The following is a 25,454-nucleotide window of genomic DNA, read 5'->3' on the forward strand; positions in this document are numbered from 1 at the left end:
GATACTAACGTGCTACAATGTGTAATAGGAATTTTAGAAGCAGATAGATGGACAGAATGTATGGCGAAGTTGATCTAAAGAGTTTTACTCTTGTTTTGAAAGGTCTTCCCGTGGAATAAACCAAGCAAAGTGTCATTTGTGGGAGAGTTCTAAAAATTTCAGTGACTTGTATGAGGTAAACTGCATGCAGTTTAGTAGAGTCTTCCAGCTATGTAGAAAGTTCATGGCTTGGACAAGATTTAATCAACATACATAAAGCACAATAATCTTTCTGTAACGTTACATTTAGATAAGGCTTTTGTTCTTTGTTTTTATAGGAGTTAAAGATGTCTTTCGAAGTACATCTTAGAATCAGTGGATTGCTGTACAAGGAATATGTAAGAAACAACTATAAGTTCTAAAGACCAAAGCTTGCGTATGGATTCAAAAGGGGCAGAAACCTGACTAGTAAGGCACACTTAGTTGGGCAAAATTCATTGCCCTCTTATTTTTGAATTTTTTTTTTTTTTTCTTTTTTTTAGCGGTACACGGGCCTCTCACTGTTGTGGCCTCTCCCCTTGCAGAGCACAGGCTCCGGACGCGCAGGCTCAGCGGCCGTGGCTCATAGGCTCAGCTGCTCCGCGGCATGTGGGATCTTCCCAGACCGGGGCACGAACCCGTGTCCCCTGCATCGGCAGGCGGACTCTCAACCACTGCACCACCAGGGAAGCCCTGCCCTCTTATTTTTAAAACTGGAACTATCCAACTTTTATATTTGCCATTTCATTCTACATTTATTCAAATTTATATCCATCAACATTTATACTTGGCTATGTCTTTGAAATCCCCCCAATTTTTATTAATTAGGCTTTTAGAAATTTCTTCCTTAACTCTGGAAACAGTTGAAGTAACTTTCTTTGCTGAAACAAAATCTCATTTTTTGATGTCGGGTTAAATATGTGATGGTAGAATTACAGATTTGCAAAAATAACCACGTTTCTCCAACAATTGTAAAACAAAAGTCCAAATACAAAGAGGTATTCAACTGATGTGACAGGATTTAAAGTTTCAATGTCTTGTACATGCAGATGTTGCTGATTTTTTTTCCCGCGTGATATATGTACAATAGATACAAGTGGCTTGAGGTGATGCTTTTAATTACTGAAATTACTCTCTAAAGAGCAGTGGAGTTGCTACTGCTGATACTTTTCACATAGTTTCTACAGCTAATTATATTTACTGAAAGTAAGTTAATACATATTCACACACTTAAGTTATACAATAGGAATCTTTGTGTAGGGATTTATTTTTTGGTCAAATACACACTTTGTTTTTTAAAAAAGGAAGCAGTTTAAACATGTACATTTACATTTTTCCCAAGGTAAAGGGCTTTGGATTTGAGAGTATCAGATTTACTAAAAATGGGAGCCAGGGTTATTTTCAGACAATGCAAATTTCCTTTATTTCCTCTAGTTTACTTGGCGAGAGAGCATGTAGGTGCTAAGAGTTCACAACTTAAATTTCACAATATAGGTTTGCTAAATGTGAAACAGTTACTGAGATACACTCAGTTTTAGTTCTTTTAAAAGAATATATTAAACTAGATTTATATTAAATTTCAAATGAATCCCTTAAATGTTGTAAGCTTATTAGAAAACGACTCTTTTGCCTTTGTGAAATAATACCGCCTGCTCCTTCCTGGTTTTTCAGTCCTCTGGGAATCTGACGATGACTTCGAATCGGTTTACTGTCCTTGAGCCTTTAAAGAAAAATGTTTCTTCAAAGTGGAGGCTTTCATTTAAAACTAGAAACTGCAGAAAATAAAGTTGTTTTCTTCGTTCACATACTTGGAATAATATGAATGTATTCGGTGCCTCGCGTGCCTCAGTGTTTTCGGTCTTAACAAACTAGTCTTCACAAGTATGTAACACTCCCAGTTAAAATGTACATTAACGTTTAATGTTCAAAAAACGAATACTTAACTTACCCATAAAGCCCTACAAAAGTTATTACAAAGAGTGAAAAGAAAACATAAGTATCTAAACGAGATGTTTTTACCATATATATTTTCTCTTTTAAATTTAAATTCGTGGATAATTTGCCTTAAAAACAAAAAGAATTTGTAGGAATACTGGCCGGTTCTTTGCTTTTAAAACATTAAGGATGAGAACTGTTACATTTGTACTGTGCCTGATTTGTGCCGAGCTCTCCCTGCTGTTGGTCAGGTCATTTCTGCCGACCCTCCTTCGGACCCTCTACGCGGTTAGCTGCGCGGGGTCTGGGTCCGGGTGGCCCGAAGAATCGTGCTCTCGCCGGCAGAGCGCGCAGGCCGGCCGCTAGTGGGCGCTGTGGGTCCGCGGAAGCGGCGGCGCGGTGGCGCTCGTCCCAGAGGCTCTTAGGCAGGCGCTTCGCCGGGAATCCAATGGAAGAATTCCTGCCGCCTCCCTGTTTCGGCGCTATTCGTCACGGTCACCCCTAAATTCCCGGTCACTCTGGGGAGGTATGAGCGCGGCCCGGAGGCTAATTAAGGAGAAGATCCCGCGGCGGGCGCGGGTGTGCCGCCGCGCACTCGGGGGAGAGGCGCTGCCTTCGCGGGAAGCGAGGTGCGGAGGGAGCGGGGCCCGGGCGGCCGCGCCCCGGGAGTCGGCTGCCTCGCCGGCGCCGCGTCCCCGGGAGTCGTTTTGCGTCTCCCGGCCCCACTGACTTAGCTCGGGCCCCAGCCGACGTTCGGTACCGAAACCAGGTGTGAAACACATCACTGAGAGGCCTGGTGGGCGCGGCGAAGGGCTGCGCAAGCGGGGTGTGAGCCAGTCTACGCAGAGGGCGCTCTGCAGTGAAGGAGGGAGACCCACGGGAAGCCCACTGCCTTCCGCTCCGCAGGGAAAGTTTCGCCCTCGACGTTGTACCTCTGCTGAAGTTTGGACACTTGCCGGGCAATGAGAGCGCGTGCTGGGCGCAGGGGCAGGTGCCCCGGGCTGTCCCGCTCCCCACTCGCCCGCCCCTACCATCTCGGGGGGCGCCGGGTGCACGCGCAGGCCCGTCTCCTTCGCGGGCTCCCCCGCGCGCCGCTCGCGCCGCCGCCCGGGACAGGGGGCGGGGCTCACCTGTCAGCCCGCGCCCCGCCTCGCGGCGCCCAATGTCGGGCGGGGGCTGCTGACGGACCGGCCGCCCGCCCAACCGGCTAGCGGCTGCCGAGCGGCGGGCCAATGGGCTGCGCGGTGTGGGGCGGGGCCCCGCGTTTATAGTGCTCTGACAGCGCGCTGGCCGAGCTGACTCTCCTCGGCGGGGACGGCGGCGCCGGCTGAGGCGAGGAGACGCGCGCGGAGCTGGTCCCGGCGCCCTCCCCGCACACAAAGGCCCGCGCGCATCCGGCGCCCGCGGCGAGCACCGAGCCCCTCCTGCCTGCTCCGCGGGCTGGGAGCCGCGAGGACTGTGGAGGCTCCTGTGCGCCCGGAGACGCCCCTCGCCGCCCGCGCACCGCGCTCCGCGCTCCGGGACATGGAACCGCGCCGAAGCGGCGCCCGCGCGCTCGGGCCGCTGCCCGCCCCCCTGGATCTATAGTGCGAGGCGGCCCGCCGCCTCCGCCGAGCCGTCTCTTGGCCTTTGTGTCCCGGCCGAGCGCCCTCCCTGACGCCCCGCGCCCGGCACCCTGGAGCCGCACGGGAGCCGGCTGTCCGAGCTGCGTCCGGCGCGGCGACCCGGAGCCCCGAGCCCGCCGCGCCGCCGCGCCCCTCGCGTGCGCTCCCGCCCCGCGCTCTGAGGGCCCCGAGGGGAGCGCCACCGGCCTCGGCGCCCGCTGGAGCTGCTCGGCGCGCCCCGGAACTGCCTGCAGTCTCTCCCTTGTCTGCCCAGAGGATTGGGGCTCCCGGCCCGCACCTTGTCCCTCCGACGCCAGGAGTGCGCGGAGCTGGGAGCGGCTTGGCCATGGCCGTGAGGAGGGACTCCGTGTGGAAGTACTGCTGGGGAGTTTTGATGGTTTTATGCAGAACTGCGATTTCCAGATCGATAGTTTTAGAGCCCATCTATTGGAATTCCTCGAACTCCAAGTAAGTCGCGTCCACGACCCCCCTCGATCGCCGCCCCGAGGTCCGCCGCGTCGCGCTGTCCCGGCGGGAGGAAGGGTCGGGCTGCGGAGCCTCGGAGCCTGTTTCTGGACCCTCGATTCCTCGCGCCCCCGGGTCCCCCACCACATTTTACTTCGTGGAGACTCCGCTCGGCCTTCCAGCCGGAGCGCCGGCCCTAAGGGGCGCTCTCCTCGTCCTCCTTCCCCCTGGGAGCTCCCCGGCGCTAAAAAAAAAAGGCCCTGTTGACTCGGGTGTCGCGTCCGGGAAGGTGTCCGATGGCGAGGCCTGACCCTCACTTCCTCCAGAGGACGGGAAGCCGGGCCACCAACAGGCTGAGCGGCACGCAGGGGCTGGCGGGCTCCGGAGAGGCAGGGATGCTGCGCTCTTGAGGAGCGGCGGAGCGCGGGCCGGGGGCAGTGAAGCGCACCGCGGAGAAGGGAGCCTGTGCTCCCTGGCACGCCCGGAGCTCGCGCGCCTGGGCGCCGCGCCGCCTGCCCGGGGGGTGCGCGGGGAGCTCGCCTGCTCGGGACAACTCGGGCAGCGGGCCCTTTTCTCCTCGCCCGGGAGACGGGCCTTAGGCTGCTCCCGGGGAACCCTCTGCACGTCGGCCTCTCCCTTTGCTTCTGAACCGATGGCCCCGAATTCTGTGGTCCCGACAGCTAACTTGATTTTTTTAGGGACGCTGTCTGCAAAAGCTTAATTAAGGCCCTGCCCAGTCGACGCAGCTCCTGAAGCCTTCGCGCTTGGGGAGCCTGGGCGGGAATGGGATCCTTGGATCCGACTTGCTTTTATCAAACAGTGCAGCCGGGAGAAAGCCAGGCCTTGGGGAGGTTTTCAGTCCGAGCAACCAGAGTACATTTAGAATTTAGAAGAGGCGATCCATCCATAAATATATATGGCCGTGACTCGTAGCCGTCTGTGCGTTCAGGGTTGCATATTATCTCATTCTGGGGATACATTTCGAATCCTAGCCAAAAATATTTTACAGAATCATGGAATTTTAACCTTGGGAAGCTTGGGGAAAGTATGAAGACACTGGCTGTTCATACTTTATCAGAAGCAAAGTCAATGACCTATTTGAAGTTGAGTAAATCGGCCATGGATTTAGAAATAAAGGGATGGGGGATCGATTTAAAGATCACATCGTAATTAAATAATTACATCCACTCTTAAGAGTGGTCAGTTTCAGATTCACCAACATGTTAACCAAGAATTCCCTGTTAAAGGGCGAAAGACGTCACCGCTGTAAATGGGATGAAACAGAGATTCTTGCAGGATGCTGGTTGGCGCTTCCCAACACTGCTCCTGTGTAGAAGTTACTTAATGCAGCCTCCTTCCCTGGAGCCTGATCTTGGATGGACTTCTTTTTTCTCCCTGGGTGTAAGATCATCGTAATTGCTGAGAAAGCCGCGGCAGTGACGGCTCTCGTCCACCACCGCAGCGTGAGGCGACGGGTGGTGCGGGAAAGCGCGGGGCTGGGACCTGCGGCCTGGGAGCCGGGCCGGGAGCCGGAGGAGCCGCCGGCTTCGCTTTCTGCCTCCAGGGGTCACTCTTTCCTGCGCGATGCTCACCGCGCCGGCCGCGCCTCTGCCCCCCAGGCCTCCTGATCTGCCCCGCTTGGCGCTTTCGCTCGCCGGCCGTCTTCGGGAGCCGGTTTTTGGTTTGGCGTTTCCCTCCCCGCCCCCCAACAGGATTTAATTTTTACATTTCTATCTTGTTTAAAGAAATTCCCATTAATCCCTTCAGCGTTCGGCTCAGTAGACGTTATCTGGTTTGTAGGATCACAAATACCTACTTGAGAAAAAAAAAAAAAGGTAGAGCAGTCATTATTTCAGCCTAAGGTTTCGACACGAATGTCTTCTTTCCCTCGTGCGCTGGGGGAAGGGAGTGACTTATATTTCCTCACTGATATTTACTCACTAGCCTCCTGTGAGGGTCGGGCTGTTTTTCTGAGCTGTGGCCACTGATTTAGACCGTCCTGGAGGCCTGCTTTTGGAGAAGCCTCCCTCCCCGTACAGACGATGTTGCTGTTGGCGTGATTGCTCCTGCCCTCAAGAGTAGAATTTCTTTTAAAATTCGCACGTAATGGCTGGCCTAGAGGAAGGGATCATTTGTCCCCTGGAAAAGGTCTGCTTAACAAAGTTATGCAGCTGAATGCTAGCTTGAAATATCAGAAAGATTTCTTCCTGGAGGAATGATATGAAAGAGCCTTTTCTAAGTTTGAGAATGAATTAAAAAAACCCAGAAAAACCTGGTGCCAAGGAGTTGCCTATTTGTTGGGGAAGTCTCATGTTTATTTCCAGGGAAAAGTTTCCGTCAGTAAATGGGATGTGGCAGGAAGGTAATCAAAGGCATTGAAGTTGCACATCAGTTCCTCGGGACTGTGGAACAATTCATTTGTAATGAAGCAGCCATCAGTAATTAGATTTGTTTCATTCCGAGGTCAGCTTTTTTAGCAGGTGGTGGACAGAGGGAGCGTGCAGCAGCTGTTTGGATACAGGGTCCAGAAAATCCTTTGTAAATTCACCGTCTCCATAACTACTTTAATCACACTGTCTGCCTCTCCCACCCCCGAGAGTTTTTGCAGTAGTGGGAAGAAGTTCCAAATACTGAAACGGTAATCACTGCACCCATAGGTTCTGGAAGAGTTGTGTCAGTTGTAGCCATTCAGGTTGTGTAGTTTGTTGGTTTTTTTCTGTTTTTTGGTTCTTTTTTTTTTTTAACTCTGGAGAGAAAAGCAAAGCCTGGCTTAGCATTTCAGTAGAACAATTTTTTTCCAGCACGATGTTTTTGCCAAAGTAAAATGGTTGGCTCTTTTTTAAAAAAGTATTGGTATGGTATTCTAGAGTGAGTTACACTGACTTTGTTGAAAATTTCAGCAGAGCATTCATTTCTTACGTCTAGGGGTGCGATTCCCTAGGCACCATATACTAGTTAACCAAGCGTTTTGCTTTTCCCAGGTCATTTTCCCCTACATAATGGTGAATTCCTGGTATTGATTGCCTTGATACAAAAGAATGGCTGGATAATATCCAGATAACCTATAATACATGGGTTCCACCACAGTCAGGCTCTGAATAAATACGAATCTGTCAGAGATTGATAAAATAAACTACAATGGATAGTGCTGTTTAAACAGTCCATTCAGTACCATATATAAGCCAGCCTGCCTTCCATTGTGTCTGAAATTCTTATTTTTGTAGGTAAACAAATGCACATTCAGCACGGATTGAATAGCTCCTTGAACTGTGCTCCCCAGTTTGCGTTTGGGTTAATCTTGTCGGTTTTAATATAGAGAGGAAAAAAAGCCCAAAGCACCAAGGGGTGGAATTGTTAGTGCTTTCACATCTACATTCCTCACATTTTGTCAGGATGATAAACTGTAGGCAATGGACTGTCGCTGTTCCACGGGACGACTGAGAAGGGAGAGCACAAAGACGGGGCTGCCGCGAGGTCGCACAACATGTTTGGGAGCCGTCTTTTCAGATGAGGACAGAATTTATTTGGGAATCGTGTGTCCAGGGACTGTACTTTGTAACCTCAGCAATTACAGCTTCGAGCCTCAGAAACGGGAGCTGGAGGTTAAGATGATTCTGTTAAGCACTTGCTTCTAAATCTTTCACAAAGCGGAGCTCTTGACACTTGTCCCAGGATGCAAAGAAATGCAAATGACTCCAGCATTCCGAAGTGTCCCTGACTCCCAGGCTGAAGCAGGGAGACAGGTAAATTAGCTATCAAGCCCCAGACCAGCTGAGAACTGCCGATGGGCATGGTTTCTCCATACATAGTCAGCTGGAGAGTAAATGGTATGTTTAGAATAATTATCGGTAAACCCTCTTATCTGGAAATTTACAGAGAGGAATCCTCTGGTCGGTGGGTCAGCGTGATAATTACCCGCAGAGGGGCATCGCTACCTGGCCTTGCACTGAAATGCTTCAGGTAGCGCCGGGGAGGTTGAGGGTGACACCCACCATCTGGCAACGGTTCCCAGCGAGGTCACCTAATGGGAAATGATTTGAGATCCCAGCATGACTGCAGTGACGCGTCACAGGAATAGGAGTGGCGGGGGAAGGAAATACAGACTGGAGACCCTCTTCAGAAAAGAAAAAAAAAAATCTAAGAACGACATTACTTGAGCATTTCATGAAAACTTTATTCTTAAATTCTCCCACTGCAAATTAGACGAAAAGAAGGAGGGCTCTTGTAAGGAAAATAACCATTGAAATGATACTCGGGCCCACCCAATCTCCGCCTTCGCTGGCTGCTGACCTAAAGAGCCTGTTTTCAGGTCATTTATCGTATATCTACATAGATTTGCTTATGAGCTCGCCTTTTGTGTGGTGGAGTAGAGCCTTAAATAGGAGTGTTCAACTGTTTAAAATATTTAGGTTAAAATATGCAGAACCCATAGAACTAGAAGCTTCTAGTCGGGAATTAGTTCTTTCAGGGAAGAGCTGCCCCCCATCCCAGTTTTTATTTATTTATTTATTTTTTATTTTTTTTTGGGGGGGGGGAGGAATTAGAATGAGGCTGGGAGAAGGGTAGAAGAAAAGCAAAGAGGGAAGGGTAGGGTATGGGACAGGGTTCCGAACAGCTTGGAAAAACTCCTGTGGCTTCATTGTCTCTCTAAAGCCAAAGAACACAAAGACATAAGCAATTCAGCCCTTCTCCCATGATGGAAAATGTAAACCGTGGACATGGCTCTCCTGTTTGACTTGTTTAATTCTCATTTTAAATTCAGTACTATACGAGCCGTGTGAACTCTGAAGATTTCTTTAGTAATCCATTTTGTAGTTCCGAATCAAAAACAAAGTGAAAGGGTCTGACACAATTTGCTTTTATTTTTAGGCAAATCAACCCTGGTCATAGTTAATAAGGGGATTACAACCCAGACTGGGTCTTTACAGATGTAATGTAAATCAAGGGCAGAGTATAAAGAAACTGATCCCTTTTGATTGAAGTATGGTAAAAAGGCATAGAGAAGCTAGCAGCGGTAATCTGATTGTATGGCAATAAAACCACCATTTTCTGTCTTTCAGATAAAAATAATGTGGTAAATCCATGCAGTTCATAAGATGTAAAGGCAGATAAAGGGTGAAGCCATGGCAACATATAGATTAGCTGGATGTCGGCAATGACATGTCTCTGAAAAGGGTGTAGAAAGGAAGGCCCTTGCTCCAGGCTGTTGGCTATTATGTGTGAGCCACACAGACTTGGAAACTCGGATTAGAAAGTATGAAAGCCCCACTTGTGGCCTGGGATGGTTGAAGCCGGGAAGAAAAGATGCTCAGTTCTTGCTCATTGGTGGCGGATAATATGGCAAAGGTAGATTCCATTGACTGCCTTTTCCAGAGATTGAGATTGGGGGCTGATTAAAAACTTCAGATCACTGCGGTTAGTTCAGGCCTGCAAGGTTTTCCTTTTTAGCTCCTGGCCTAACAGTGGCGGCCGTTCTGTAGGATTAGCTGCAGTTGGCGGTGCTCGCCTTCATCTCTTTAGGCTCCAGGCAGGGACCTGCTGGGAAGGAACAGAGCCCAGAGGGGCTAGGTAGGCCCAGAGGGATCCGAAAAGAAAACACAGACCTTTTGATTTCAGCCATCTTTCAGCCCCGGAGAAGCCGAGGTAAACATTATACATTGTCCCCCTCCCTCTTCCAGAGAGCTCTCCTCTGAGTTTTGTCTCTCCCACCCTGGAAAAAAACATATAATAAAACAAATAACAGGGGGAATTGAGTTTTCATTCAAATCGGTAGTAATCCAGTATGCCCAAACCAACGGGCCCAATGGAGATGGTGTTTCACTCCTGTGAGTTGAGCTGAATGGGACAGGCCCCCTTCGTGTAAACGATAGGATTATAAAAGTGTGAGTGTTGCCAGCTTGAAAGTTAAAAACAGCAGAAGCTCACCAGGCTGTTGAATCTTATTGCCCCCTGTCCTGAACAACCTTGTAAATGAGCTGGGCTTTTGTTTTGGCCGTCCACACTTTCCATTTTAGTCGTTACCCAAAATCAGCCATTGAAGCTGTGATTGGGGGGCAGAGTGGCATCGCAGTTGCGTCAAGCCGGAAAGGAGATTTGTGCTTTATTGCCCCCTATTTGGGGCCTTAGAAAAGTCCCAGCATTTCTTTAGGAAAGTCTGAACTCTTAAGACGCTGACAATACTGAAAGCTTACAAACACCCCAAGTGTCTGTCTTGCTGGCGTGGATGGAGGGGATTCAGGGCTGGTCTCTGAACATGGGAACTTTCTAGAGGAACACGTTCTATGTCTGAAGATCTTCACTATATCCTAAATGTTCTATTTCAGACCCATTTCGTGGATTTTGTTGCTAATTCTCAGAGAGCTGACGCAACTGTTTGGAGCTATGGATTTATTGCATTTGTTGCCTATTTTTCTGGTCATCACTGTGTCGCTTTCACCATTTAAAAACATTTAAAACATTGCACAGAGACCTGCCCTACCCAGTGCCAGCTACTTTACCTTCCTTTCTAATTTAATTCAGAAAACATATCAAAAGATCCAGTGCATTTGTCCAGATTCATCAAAGAGAACGGACACTCCCTAATTTACAAGCTGGTCACATCCCAGCACCTTGCATTCTACATCTGACAATGATTGCTAATGGTCCATTCAGCCAAAGTATTTGCTTGTTAGCAGGGAACAGAGCATGATAAATGTCCAGCAAGCTTGCGGCCTCCTTCCGCCTTTCAGATGCAGACTGGTGCATATTTATGGTAGGCAAAGGACAAAAGGAGGGGCTGAATTGCCCTGGCCTCCAGCTTTCTATGAGGAACAGGGTTAAAATGATTAAAGAAATGATATAGGAAAGTCCTGCCACTTGTTTACAAACCAGCGTCCAACACGTAGCTTTGCGTTCTACCTGCAAGAGCCTATTGCAGGAGCATTAGGGATAAGGATGGTTGGATCCGGCGACCCAGTGAAAAGAGTAGGTGATAAATTATGAAATGTTTTCCATGCACACTGAATGCCAGGTGCACCAATTTCTGTGGCTCCTGCAGAGAATCAGCAGAGGCTCTTTATTTCCCTTTTGATGTATAGATATCAAATATGTAATTCTAGTCCAAAGCATTCTGTGGCTTTGGACACAGACATGCTGTTTTCAAATGAAAAACCATAGTAGGAGACAGCTCCATTGAAGGGAAACAAGTTGTTTCTGCTCTTAGTAATCCTCCAAACAAAATATGAAGAAAAAACTGGCAGTAGTGAAGTGTTAATAGTTTGCTGTTTCCATTCTCGAGAGCATGGGTAGGTAAACGTTCTAACTACTCAGTGGTGGGCAAGCATTCAGAAGGCTACGCATGAACGGTGCTTTGAAAACTTCATTTTCTTCATGTTTTCTATATGAAACTCTTAAACAATCCAGTTCATTTTCTCAATTCACGTTTGGTTGCCTCCAGTTTTAATTACAGTCCTTGGATCCTTCTACCAGTACTTGTTGGTTAAGCCTCTCTTGCCTCTGAGGTGTTACTCTGTGCTTTTCACATACTGATGACTCCCGTATCCCGCCAGAGTAGTGATAAGTGCTACCCACATATCCCTGTGCACATCAGAAGCTCTGACCTGCGGAGCCAGTGTCTGAAATGCCACCTTCCAGCCTCTCTGCAGCCTCTCGTGTTCCAGCTGAGGAACCTGAGGTCCAGCGTGACACCACCACCTGCTGAAATGCTTCTGAACTCGGTCCTTGCTTTTTCCCCCTGTTAAGGTGGCTCACTGTGGTCTGAAACGTTTGTCCTGAATGAGAACTGTCTGATGAGTGAGTGGGGCTGAGCCAGTTACGTTCAAGTCCCGCTCAGAATGCATCTACCTGCAGAAGAAGTTAGAAAATGCCAGTTTTCACTTAGCTTACCAGAACTATATTTGGGGTACATTTTAGATAAAAACAGACTCTCCTAAGCCCTGCATCCCCCTTTGTCTATGGGAAAATGGATCTTCATGAGAATGGACTGTCCTTAAAGTTCACGATTTCCCTGGAATGACTGCTCTCTCTTTATGGTGTAGATCAAACATAACTTCTTTAAATCTTTTCTCTGTAATCCCACAGCACTTTAGTTAAATACCGAGGGCACTGGAGGAACATAGTACATGGCGCTGTCATGATTCACATGCAAGTCTTAATCCCCTTCGCCACCCTGCCTATCCCTAAGAGGCAGGCACCAGAATGCTTTCATGTCATCAGTCTCTGCCAGCGAGCATTGACATCCAATGAGTATTAGTCGGAAGAGCAGACACAGCCCAGATGTCTGTTTCTGGCCGCTCCCATTAACAAATCACCTGCTACTGGAGATCTACCTCCAGCCCCGCGGCTCTAGAACTTTAGGGCATCAGAATCACTTGTTAAAACAGGCTTGCCGCCCGCCCCCAGAGATCCAGATTCCTGAGGTCTGGGTGGGACTTGAAATTCACATTTCTAACAGGCTCTCAGCTGGTGCTGCTCTGAGACCACACCTTGAGAACTGTTGCCCTGGATGGAATTCGTTGGGGTAACAACTTTTTTTGGGTAACAGCTCAAGATTAGATGATCATCCTCTTAAAGGCTGTTGTGGATCCCTGAAGAAATCCGTGGCCCTTGCCTCCCTGCTCTCGGCCTCCGTTCTTGCTTGGTTGCTTGTTGACGGTAGATAATTCGTTGATTCGTTGGACAAGCATTTATGAACTGTGAGGTCTGTTACACGAAGCTCTGAGAATACAGTGAAGAGCAGTCTCTACCCTCAAGAGACTTCAATCCTAAGGGAGTAGGGGGACTCCCTGGTGCAAGAAACACGTTCTGTGCCATGGTGCATGGCAAGTGTGGCCGTGAGAACAGAGGAAGGAAGGGGATGGAGTTCCTCCCGGGGGAGGGGAAACTGAGGCAGGAGAGACAGCGGTCCAGGGAGAGCTCCGAAACAAAAACCACAGTAAGCAAGTCAAAGAAACTCATTTCAGGTAAGAGAGGCGAGTATCTACACTGTACTTCTGTAATCTACATTATTTCCTATGTCTGAGCAGAGCTCAAAGACAGATTCCCACAAATGAACAAATAGACCCTGTGGGAGAGCTACCCCAGCGATTTCAGCCGCCTTATCCTCATGAGAATTAGCAGTACCTTTTGGTTTTCAGAAGGCCTGTGCTGATAATGGGAAAGGTCAGGCAGTTCAGTTGAGCAAAGCGAGCCGGGCCAGTGCTATTTTAGTTTAGTGAAGAGGACTGCCGTGGAATCTGGCTGTATGAGTCTACTCCCAGGTTTGTCATTTTTTTAGCTGTGTAACTTTGGGAGCAGAATCCTCCGTGTCTCTCACTTGTCCCGTCTCTAAAATGGGGACAGTAATCTAACAGGACTGAAGAAAAGCAATAAAACTGTGGTCAGGATTTAAAGACCTTAGCTCTGGACTTAGCACAACGAACCAATAAACGTCAACTCTTGCTGTTGAAAGTTAATTGAGCATCTACTGTGTGCCTGTCTCTGGCTCAGTTTGCCTTCTACATACAAATGCAGAGTAAGTAAAATGCTAGTAAAGATTATGCCATGGCGCCTGCACCTTTTCAAGCCCCTGATGTTATATGGTACCTTGCTTAGCTGCCAGACTTCCACTCATTCTTGCAGGCCTCTCTGCTGCAAGAGGCACCTTCTTATTTCCCTTCAGCTGCCAAGTTAGATGCTCTCTCCTCTGCTTCCTACCCTGACGCTTTGTTGTAACGTTTGTAACCCTGAATTCATTCAGCTTCTCCACCGTGGATGGGGGAGGGCCTGGGCTGAATCCCCTTTATGTGCAGGGTACAGTAAGGGATTGGGTTGTTCAATGAATACACAAAGGCAACCCATAGGCATGCGCAGTGTAGCCTTTTTGCATTAATGTTACATGCTGTTTCTTATTAAGAAACCTCCTCACCCGGTGGACACAGTTTGTTTCATTTAACAATGGTGGTATAGAGCACGTACTAGGGACCAGTGGCTGTTCCAGCTGCTCCACAAATACTGACTCATTAAACCTTCATAATAACCATCTGAGGGAGATACTTTCATGATCCCCAATGGGGAAACCAAGGCAGAGACTGGTTCATTATCTTGCCCAAAGTCATATAACTAATAAGTGGGTACCATCTGTATTTGAACCTGAGTATGCTGTTTCCGGGATCTTTCCTCGTAATTCTCCAGTTCTCTTTCTTAGGCTGTTGCATAGAGAGATTAGAAATCACATAATTAAATGAAGCATGTGTTTGCTCAAAGCAGTCCATATGAGGTGGATTAAAAGAAGGTTTTGCGTATAATTCTTCCCTTGTCCACCTTGATGTATAATCTTTCCTATGATGGGCATGCGATTCTAAATGGATCCTTTGAATCTTTGATAACGAGGTTCTACCCGGTGGAAACTAGATAGTTATGAAAGTCTGTCGTATTAATGCATTTATTGCATGCTATTCCTTTGACTCTTAACGTTTTCCTTTATAAAATGGAAACATCCTATTGTTTCTTTGCTGGGAGAAGACAAGGTCAGGTTTCAGAGGAGAGTTCCATGAGGTTCGATGCCACGCGTGTGTCAAGCTAAGGAGATAGCATGACATCTTTTTTAGAGTCCAGTCACAATTAAATGCCATTTTATTTTGGATTTGGGGATCTGTGCCAGCTTCCAGCTTGTCAGAGCTGAGAAGACTCAAATCAAGTCCAGGCCTATTTCTACAGCAAACTGGGCTTCTGGCTCCCTGCCTGTGGATTCACTCAGTGTAGCCCATCTGGCTTTTGATGTTCTGCGAGTTCGGAGCAGCTTGTTTCGGGAAGCAGGGCCAGAGGATCGGTGGGCCTGGGGCGCTCTTGATTCCTGAGCAGCCTGTGGTTGCATCTCCCCAGGGCTTAGGGTCTGCTCACCTGCAGCCCTCAGGGGTCTCACACCACCAGGTCCTCCTTCCTTTCAGAGCTCAGGGCCTCGGGCGTCCTCTCACCTCTTCATGGTCCAGTTCCCGTCCCTGAGTTCAGTAGCAGCCTGAATAACTCAGGGTGTTTAACGTTGTGTTTGTTTTTTGGTCAAGCTCATTCCAGGCTGCTTGTGGCGACTGAGCAGGAAATGTATTGTCCCCAAAGTTACAGTGGTGCACCATTCACATTCCCCCCCCCCCGCCCAGTACGCGGGCCTCTCACTGTTGTGGCCTCTCCCGTTGCGGAGCAAGGCTCCGGACGCACAGGCCCAGCGGCCATGGCTCACGGACCCAGCCGCTCCGCGGCATGTGGGATCTTCCCGGACCGGGGCACAAACCAGTGTCCCCTGCATCGGCAGGTGGACTCTCAACCACTGCGCCACCAGGGAAGACCCCATTCACAATTTTTTTTTTTTTTCCTGCTTTATGCAGTTTGGGGACGATCTGTGTAGGAGTCAGTCTCCCAGTCCGGGGTTTCCTCCTTTTTGACGTTCGCAGCGCAGACCTGACTTGAGAGGCCCAGGGGAACGGCTGCTGTCACCCGCCCACAGCAGACCCGTCCCTGACCCTCTCTGGAGCCATGAAGAAGGAAGTGTCCAGGAGGCGGCCGTGTAGGTCGCTGTGAAGGGCTAGTGCACAGCCGTATAAATTGTGTTGGTAGATTATGCTTGCCTGGCAAGGGGGATCTCTGCTTATACCAAGAGAGAACTAGAGTCTTGTCTCTTTTTTAAACCTTACTTACGAACGTGCTCCTTTTATGATTACACAAACACCCGTTCCCGGGCGTGTGGGATTCCCGAGGTCCAGCGGGGAACACGACAGGCTCAGTCCTGGGGTCACACTCCAGCCTGGAGAGCGAGCATCACATCCCCTTGGTGTGTACTTTCTTTCAGGGCTGTTTTCCCCACCAAAAGGAGAGGTGTCATTCACCCATAAAACATGGGTGAATGGTCCCTCTAAATAGGCAAGATTCTTTGAAGTTAAGAGGAAAAAAAAAGTGTTGATGGAAATGAAAGGGATGAGCAGGGTTGATGGAAAAGATGCTCCTGAGCGCTCGATTGTAATACCACGCTAAGATCTGAAGTCCATCCCTTCAGGTTCTTAAAATGCCAGTCCGCTTCTTTCTGTATGATGTCCACGTGCTTTGCTTCCCTGCAGCGCTCCCACTCAGGTAGATAAGCACAGGGATGTCCACACTTAGGTCTAAAAGAGCAGAGAACCAGCTCTTTCTATAGGAAAGCCAGTTTTCTTTCTGGGGCCTCACCTATGAATAATGAGAGTTCCAGCTTCCTTTGTAGACTCTTGCTAAGAGCATGGTTTGGAACAAGACAGTACAGGTGCAAACAAATTACACTTGAGAAAGAAGCTTGCACCGTCTCTTGCCTCCGAGGGTTATGAAATCCCCGTTTGGATGATGGGGGTGCATGGTCAGGCCAGCATGACAAAGGTTGGCCTCCGGGATTCACTCCCCAGCCGCTTTCCCACTGCATATCTCGGCATCCCAGACCTCCTTTTCCAGCACCGCCCCCCCCCCCCCCCTGCCCCCCGCCGACTTTTGCCTCAGCTAGCTACGACATTCATGGCATGATTTTTTTTTTTTGCAAAGTTTTGAGGGAGGAGATGTTTGGATCACTTTCATAAATAAAGACCTTGATTTTTTTGTTTTTTTTTTTTGTTTTGAGTTAGGCGCTTGATTTTTGTTTTTAATTCCATGCCAGAGATTAACTAGTCTCTGTGAACCTGGGAAAAGAAAACCATGATCTCTGCCCATCACATGCTTAAAGTTTGACTTAGAATGAAGATATCTATTCCAGCGTCAGCTAGTTACAGGCAATCCTTCTGTGAATTGGAGGGTTTTGTTACAGTGGAAATTATGGTACGGATAAAAAATTAAATACATACTTGTGTTATTTTTCTGAACGAAAATTTAAACGGTGAGCATCTTATTTATCTTTGAGCATTGGAAAATGAAATTTACTTTAGCCCCCAGCGTTTTGAGCATTATATCGCAAATAACAAACAAGATTAACATCACAAGGAGTCAGCTTCCATTCCATTGTGCAGCATCTTAGGCTGTGAAATTTGATATTATTTTGACTTGTATGGTAATTGTAGAATGACAGAGGGAAATGGATTAAGTTGAAATAGAAGGATACAGCACAGCGCACACAGACTGCCCAGTGCAGGTGGAGGTCGTTGGGCCAAGAGTGGGGCCCCTGAGCACTGTCCCTGAAGATCAGAATTTTATAAATAAAACTTTGCTTCATTCTGCACTTTACGGTTCTTTCAAGTGTCTACATAGATGAAGAGGCCACCTCCCCGGGAAGAGTTGCAAAACCGGCTCAGGGACCTAGAGGCTCACCACACCTGTGAATTTCAGTGCTTCTCATCTTTCCTTGCCTTGAAAAGATGCTGCTTGTCCTTGGTGTGAAGTCTGAAATTCACCCTGCCCCCCACTCTCAGCTCTCAGATTTGGAACCCGGTAATGGTCTAAATTGTAGAGCCTGCTTTTAGGCACCTCTTCTTTTCCTTAAATACATCAGTTTCATGTTGCCGATGATATTTGTTTTTAGAAAAGTGTGAAAGAAGGGGCACCTGTGAAAACAGACAATTGTCCCAACACCCATACAGCAGAAAATGCCAATTAAAGCCTCCAATTACTACCTTATTTCTTGGAGCTTTAAAGCCACTGAGAAGATAGTGGTGCATTTACTTGAAGTTTTAAGGTAATTACTTGTTCCTCCAAGCGTGGTGTCTGGTAACCTAATTCTGTATCAGCCTGACACCCTATAGCGACACCCCACTATCTCTCTGGTTTCAGAATAAGTTTGGGCAGAAACTTGTTCTGATATGAAAGTGCAAAAGGGGGCAGTAAAGTGCTATCCACAAAAACAGAAAAATTGTTTCCCCCAGTATTTCTTATGGTCGATATTACCTGAGTCTTTCTTGGGCCCCAGTTTTATTCATTTATGACAAACTCCTCTGTTTGGGGCATTTGGAGTTGATCTTATTAAGCCATAGCAGCAATCTAACATAAAACGGAAGTGAGGTGAGCCCAGATATCCTGCCTGTGGACGAAATATGCCATCAAATTCACATACTCGTGAATTTAAATCATTTTTTTTTTCTGGGGGATTTATGTTCCCAAGTGTACAGAGCATTTCTGAAAGGAATGTCGGGCTTCTGTGTTAATGCTGTGTTAGCTCCACATAGAGCTGGAAGGCCTCAAGTGCATGGGGAGGTTATGGGGTCAAGGCTTTGGGCTCATCCCTAGCAGCGAGCATCTTTTGTCAGGAAGGACCTGGGAAGATGAGCCTCAGTGACAGCAAAGCAGCAGTGGCTTGTCCTCATTCACAATTTCAGACGAACCGGTTTACAAACTGACTGCTCTTCCTCCGAAGCTTAAAACTAAAAGCATTTTCTGGGAAAAGTGCATGTTTTCCAAAATGTGGTAAACTCGAAGTGTACTCAATACAGAACTCTGGTTTGAGAATAAACCTATTCTGTGGTATGATTTGGGGTGTGCCAACTGCTAGGGTAATAAACTTGTTCCTAAAGCTGGGATTCAGGGTCCCTGAAATGTTAGCCAACTCCCAGATCTGTGCAGTTGATGATTAAGCATAAACTGTACCCCATATTTTTCATCTATTTGAATAAACTGGTTGTGTGTTACTGCAGCTTTTGTAGACTCAAGAATTTATTTGTTAAATAGACCACAGTTCAGAGAAGAAGAATTTTATTTAGTTGCATTCTCAGAAAATACATCACAAAACAGTTAAAAAAAGTCTACAGGCCTTGAATATTCTGTTTTAAACCAGACTGAGGAAAGATTGCTCAAGAACATGATGGTTTGTTCCTTGAAACTGTACATTGAAACGTAATGTTCCAATCTGATCGCAAAAGCATTTGACATTTATTGCAGAAAATTATGAAAAATACAGAAAGCTAAAAATTACCCCAAGTCCACCATCCAGTAGCCCAAAGCAGCCGCAGATGAAGGCCCCGTGTTTGACCAAATCTGTGTCTGTATTGCCAGCAAAATGAGCAGAAGAACACACCACCTACTGTGTATGTGTGTATATTTTCAACTGAACTTAGCCATTTACTTAAAATAATCATGTACTCTAATGATGTAGTTTTGAAACGAAAGGAAAAATCAGTTCTCCATGGAAAAGTAAAGTCTGTTCACTCAGACAATGAGACTTCTTTTGCTTAGCAGTTTGCTTCAGAGGGAGAAGAGTATCACCTGTAGGTCTCTTTCCCCCCAGTTTGCACATTGGCAGGATTCGCATTGGTCCTGTTACGTGAGTAAGATGGTCCTGTTTCTCAGGCGGATGATAGCGGCCATAAGTGTGCAGAAAGATTAGGTATTTAAATAGATATTACAGTTGTACGTGTACGACAGTACACAGAAATGGCTCTGGGTCTGAGCTGACACTCTTTAAATGAGAAGCACTGTGATCATGGCTGTCTGCAGGGGGTTTACGTGACCCGGTCATTTGTTTGGACAGAGAAAGTGGCCATTCCTGTCTACATCCTTTCATTCTGATCTCTTTCCTTCTGTGCCAGTTTGATAGTTTTGCATTTGGCTACAATATATTGATTTGCCCTTGTTTATATGGTAGTTTGGCATATCCTTCAATTATATGCCTCCACGTAGTACTTCCCTCAGGAGAACGAGGACTTCTTACTTCAAATCTCCTTTCCCAGACTCTTTCAGCATCAAGGGACCATAGTGCTTTGGCTGTTCTTCTAGGGTCACCTACTTATTTTTGGCAACCTTGAAGACAAGTGTAAGAAGTCGTTGCACATTTGTCCTGAGGTGCACGTGTTATGGTCAGCTGCAGATGCAGCAGCGGGAAGGGGAAAAAAGAGAAGCAAGGAAAACGGGGCATCCGTGGGGGGCTGGGGAGAGCAGCTGTGGCTCCACTACCCAGCGGGCCCCGAGCATCTCAGCTCCTTGCTCCCGTGGATCTTGCTGTTCCATCGGGCCAGGTTCAGGAGTCAATCAAGCAACCACTGCCCTCATCTGATTTACCCTGTGACACCTGGGGATGCGATGCTGGTCTACAGAAGGGTCCAGACTTGAGAACAAAACGTGATGTTATGATCAGTCAGAGACAGTTGTGTGTCGTGATCCCTGAACTCTTAAGTGGCAGGTTTTGGCTTTAAATGCATATTATGCTAGTTTTTTCAATGAGCATGTGTTCCTAGAGTGGGTTAAAACATTAAAGAATATTGTGTCGCCAGGGAACTCTAGTCAATATCCTGTGATAAACTAAAATGGAAAAGAATCTGAAAAAGAATGTATATGTATGTATAACTGAATCACTTTGCTGTACAGCAGAAATGAACACATGGTAAATCAACAAAGTAGATTTTTAAAAAAAAGAATGTTGTGTCACATATGGCTGTATTATTTTAGAAGTTCCTACAATGATGACTATGAAGTATAAATGTCTAATTGAGATTATCAGAGATCCAATTTAGATTATTAAAGATTAAAGTCTAATGTGTGTTATTAGATTGATTCCCTATGGAAGTATTAGAATCTAGTTTGGTGAATAACCTTTAAGAACTTGGATTCAGGTTGATAGGTAATTGGAAGGTAAAAACAGATTCTAATATCAAATCATTTCATTTCAGGGACTTCCCTGGCGGTCCAGTGGTTAGGACTCCGAGCTTCCACTGCAGGGGGCGCAGGTTCGATCCCTGGTGGGGGAACTAAGATCCTGCCTGCCACATGGTGTGGCCAAAAAAACAAAAACACAATCACTTCATTTTGGGCAGGGAAACTTTGGAAATCCTACTCAGAGTTTCCATTTTATTCCATGTTATACCGTCTCTGGATTTAGTTCAGAGTCATCACGTCTTATTGTCTTGCTTGGGAATGATTCACAGGGAAAAACCATAGGAGTTGCCTATTTCTGCTCAGCACACCCCACTGCTGTGGCATCCCAGGGAAGCCCTCCAGTGAGAGACACAAAACCACAGCACCAATGCCCAGGAAGCAGTCCTGACCCCAGACTCTCTTGATGGGGAGGAGATGCAGCTTCCCCGTCCCAGGAGCACAGCAGGGTGGCTTGCTCAGACTTTGAGTACGTGGCCCAGAAAGGGATCTGGCCTCCTGTGTTCGCTCTCCTGTATAAGACAAGAGGCACTGTGAGTCTCCTTTGTTTTTTGTTTTGAATTAAAAACCAGCAGATACTATTAAAGAAGACTTCTGACCACTTTTTTTTTTTTTCTTTTTGGATGTGGTTTAACAGAAACAACCTCACCTCTGTGGTATGGGTTACAAACATGGGGATTTTCCTCTAGGTGTCTTTGGCCACAAAAATGGACATAATCTCATCATACAAAAAGAAATCTGCATTTCATATTCACTAGGCAGAGTCAGTGTAGTAATTTAAAATTAGCTAGTTGTCACCACCCTAATTATTCTTTAAAAAAAAAAAAAGGAAAACATTTCCAAAGTCAATAATAAGACAAGTCTTATTGACTATTACCAAATATTCAGGGCATAGATGTGCTATGTGGTCCGACTTGTTAAAGTCTCTGAGCAATCCTGAGGTAACAAAATCCAAATGTAAGTGACCTGGCTTCAAAAATAGAACTCTGTGGTTGCTGGCTTGATTATAACCTATAGGACGCATTGCTTTCCATTCGAAAATGATATTATTAAAAAATTCACCCTGTTTCCTTTCCATGTACATTCTGCAATTCTCATGAATCATCTGGATCCATCTGTAATATTACATTTAAAACACAAGTTCCATGTGTGGTAAGTTTCTTCCTCACCCTTTGGTCCTTGGCTTCCCAGGACATGGCAGGGGTAGCAGATGGCCGCCCTTGTGATGGACAAGAAGATGAATCCATCTAGCTGCTGAGTATGCTGATCTCTGAAGCCTGGGCAGATGCCTGCATGTGGATGGACTTTCTCTTAATTTCCCTTAACTTCATGGCTTGTCTATGAAAAGCTCAATTTAGAAAAAGCTGCATTTCCCCAAACCAGATTTATGCTTTAACGTGATGCAGCGAGAGCTGAGAAGTGTGCAGGCAAAGGGGCTTTTCCCGTCGCATCTCACCTTTGGCCTGGCGTGTCTTCATCTGGTTTGCGTGTCAAGCACGTGTACAGGGACTGAATGAAGACAGTGGTGGAAGGTGCTTTGATCAGTGCTTAGCGAAGAATACGTGCTCAAAAGCAGCAGTGCTTCTGTTATTAGTGCTTCTGGAGGTGGTGAATTGCCTTGCATTTCAACTAGGAAGGGATTCCAGAAAACTGCCAATATTCATAAATCCTGAGAGAACGGGTCCAAAACTCCATCCACAGTGCTGCTTGCCGTCCAGAAGCACCATCATACCGGAAGTGATCCTGCTGTGCTCTCAGCAACTCCCATCCCAACTCGAGCTCATCCTAGCTCATCCTATCTTCTGTGCCTGTGATCTGCAAATATCGATAGTTCGTGGCACTAAATTTGACTTAAATTTATTGTGTGTATCTTAGCTGCCATTTGTTCTTTCATATTTTAAGCATCTACCAGATGTCAGACCTTGGGCATTCAGTATTGAGTCAGCCACACGTGGGACCTGCCTGCCCTCAGGAAGCTGGATTGTAAAGTCCTGGCGATCCAGATCCTAGTTTTCTGTCACTCAGAGCATCTGGTGTGGAGGTGCCTTAGTTGTTACACTCACGTTACTCTGTTTGCTCCCATGTTGTGAAGCACATGGATGGACCTGGAGGGTATCATGCTTAGTGAAATAAGTCAGACAGAGGCAAATGCTGTGTGTGATCACTTATATGTGGAATCTAAAAAACAAAGCAAACTCGTGAATGTAACGAAAAAGAAATGGGCTCACGGATATAGAGAACAAACTAGTGGTTACAGTGGGGGGAGGGAGGGGGGAGGGGCAAATCAGGGCAGGGGATTAAGAGGTACAAACTATTACGTATAAAATAAGCTGCAAGGATATATTGTGCAGCACAGGGCATATAGCCAATATTTTATAATAACTATTATATATAATACAATCAATTATATGTATAATTAATTATATAACAATTGATATTAATATTATTATATTATATATAATATCATTGATTATTATATATAATAATTATTAATATTATTTAAATGGAGAACCTTAAAATTTTTGAATCATTATGTTGTACACCTAAAACTAATATAGTGTTGTAAATCAGCTCTATCTCAATTTAAAAAAAAACTGTGAAGGCCCCAGGGGAGCAAAGAGACTGCTGGGCTTGATGTACTTAGTGATAACGTAAGAAACTTACCATTTGGGCTCTCACCTCAACCACAGCCTTTGTCTACTGAGAAACCATAAAGTCAGCAATTAAAGAGACTGGTGTGCTAACCAGCTTGTATATCTGTATACCTATATACGCTTAAAAAGTAAACCTCTAAAGCACTCCAATATTGGGTTCTTTTATATGGATTTAAATAAGGAAGCAAAAAAAAATTTTTGTTTTTAGTTATCTATTTTACAGCTATCAGTGTATATATGTCAACCCCAATCTCCCAATTCATCCCACCCCTGCTGCCCCCGCTTTCCCCCCTTGGTGTCCATACGTTTGTTCTCTTGAAACCATTTTTCACGGTGAAGGAGCAAATCCTTGCCTAACTTTTTGCCACAGTGTCTTCTGAAAAGTGAGCTAATGCTTTTCAAAGCATTAGGAATAGTGGGTTTTATCGGGATTCACTTTTTATGAGTGTATCAAATACGCTTATTGAAATTGAGATTCCTCTCTTTCTCTTTTATTTTGAAAAGCCATCCCATGGGTTGACCCCTCCGCATACATTGCTCCTCTGTCACTGACGGTTAAAGCTTTTTGAGTGATTAGTACCTTCTGAAAATACAGACTGAAGTGCAGAGATCCTTGTAGCCAAACCAGCCCATGTGTCCTCTGTTCTTGACTTGACCCCATCAGCCCCAGCAAAAACTAGAACTTGGATTTGGTGAGTGAAGAGAAAGTCATGAGGTTCTCACATGGGCAGGGAGGAAATCAACAGTGAGTCTTTGGTTAAGCAGGAAAAAATAATCTTCGTGAAGGAGACAGGATCTTGGGAACATTTTGAATGAAGGAAGAGCTTGGTGAGCCCAGCTTCAGACGTAGGCGAGATGTGGGAGAATTCTAAGATGCGCAAAGATGATACACAGCTTGGGGGTGAGGGCAGGTCTGATGCATTCTCTTAAAGGAATGAACTGATGGACAAGAGGATGGACCCATCTGGCTGCTCAGGATCCTGATGTCTGAAGCCTGGATGGGCTCCCGGAGGAGGTGGTCCAGGGTGAAACTCGCTCAGTGTGGAGATCAGAGCTGAGAAGAGGCAGGTACCGGTGTCCAGGCTGCAGACTTCTGTTGTGATTCAGGAATACTTTTCACTACAGCTAACGTGGGGCTTGCTCTGTGTCGGCTGGTACAGAAGCCGGTTTAGGAGAGAAGATGTTTGGAACGGGGGTGGGAAACCCCAGACAGGAGCTGGCCTCTGGTTCTCGGGTGCAGTGAAGATTTCCTAAGAAGGTCGAGGAATAAAACATGAGGAGAAGGATGTGTCAGGAAGGTGAGCCTTGTACCATATCTAACTTACGTCGACCGCCAGGCACTTTGCCCCTGCTTCCCAAGCCCAGCAGAATCACTGAGGCACGGGGGCGTGGGGCAAAGACTTAAGCCTCAGACATTCAGATTCAGTCCTTCAGTCTGTTCATCAGAAACCAGAGCTGTGTTTCAACCACAAAGATGATGGAGACCACTGGCCTTCGGGGGGGCAGGGAGAAGACCCTGGAGGCCTTCAGTCCCCTGGAGTTGAATTTCCCATGCGCCTCCCCAGAAAACTGCAGAAATGGCCAAGAAGTTCACAGAGAGGCTCTTACTAAGTGGTGATCTACATTTGTCAACAGTTCTAGAGAATCCTATAAGGGTGCACACATGATGGTCTGAAATTTGTCATTATTATAAAAAATAGTCATTTTGAGTTCTACTTCACAGAAAGATTTTGTTAGGTGATTCTCATTCACTTTTTCAACTTTTTTTTTTTTAATATATGTCATATATCCTTGCTTTAGCAAGCTCAGTTTAAAAAAAAATAAGAAAGAAAGGGGGCCGCCCTCCCTTTGGGATTGTAAAAGAACACATTCCCAAGGAAGAGTGACAAGCCACTGTGTTCAACATGTATTTTTTTTCCCTGCCATAAAGAGTATTGGTTTTTAATATAAATCTGTAATGTAATTTCTGTTATGTTCTATGATGCTTCATAATCAACCTCATGCACTTTTCAGAAAAATTAATACTGTTCATTAACATTCATCATCATCTGTTCCCTCAGTATCAATTTGAAATTGGCGATGCCAGTCATCCTGGTTTTCTCTCTCTCCCTCCCTCCCTCTCTCTCTCTCTCTCTCTCTCTCTGTCTCTCCCCCCCCACCCCCGTGTCTGTCTCTCTCTCACCGAGTCTGTCTCTCCCTCTCTCTCTCTCTCTCTCTCTCTCTC

At 46.5% G+C, this 25,454-nt stretch overlaps 1 protein-coding gene across 1 annotated transcript in view; it reads left to right on the forward strand.

Moving 5' to 3' along the window:
- The first annotated feature begins 3,550 nt into the window (after nt 1-3,550).
- The window catches only part of EFNB2 (ephrin B2), a 44,903-nt gene continuing 22,999 nt past the window's right edge, over nt 3,551-25,454 (forward strand). The window contains exon 1 of the mRNA XM_027115859.1: nt 3,551-4,025. Within this exon, the coding sequence (XP_026971660.1) occupies nt 3,904-4,025 (122 nt within the window). The 5' untranslated portion in view covers nt 3,551-3,903. The remainder of the gene's footprint in view (nt 4,026-25,454) is intronic.

This window comes from Aethalodelphis obliquidens, unplaced genomic scaffold (assembly GCF_003676395.1).
Source record: "Aethalodelphis obliquidens isolate GAN/ISIS:26980383/991018 unplaced genomic scaffold, ASM367639v1 scaffold15, whole genome shotgun sequence".
In the NCBI taxonomy this organism is placed as follows: domain Eukaryota; kingdom Metazoa; phylum Chordata; class Mammalia; order Artiodactyla; family Delphinidae; genus Aethalodelphis; species Aethalodelphis obliquidens.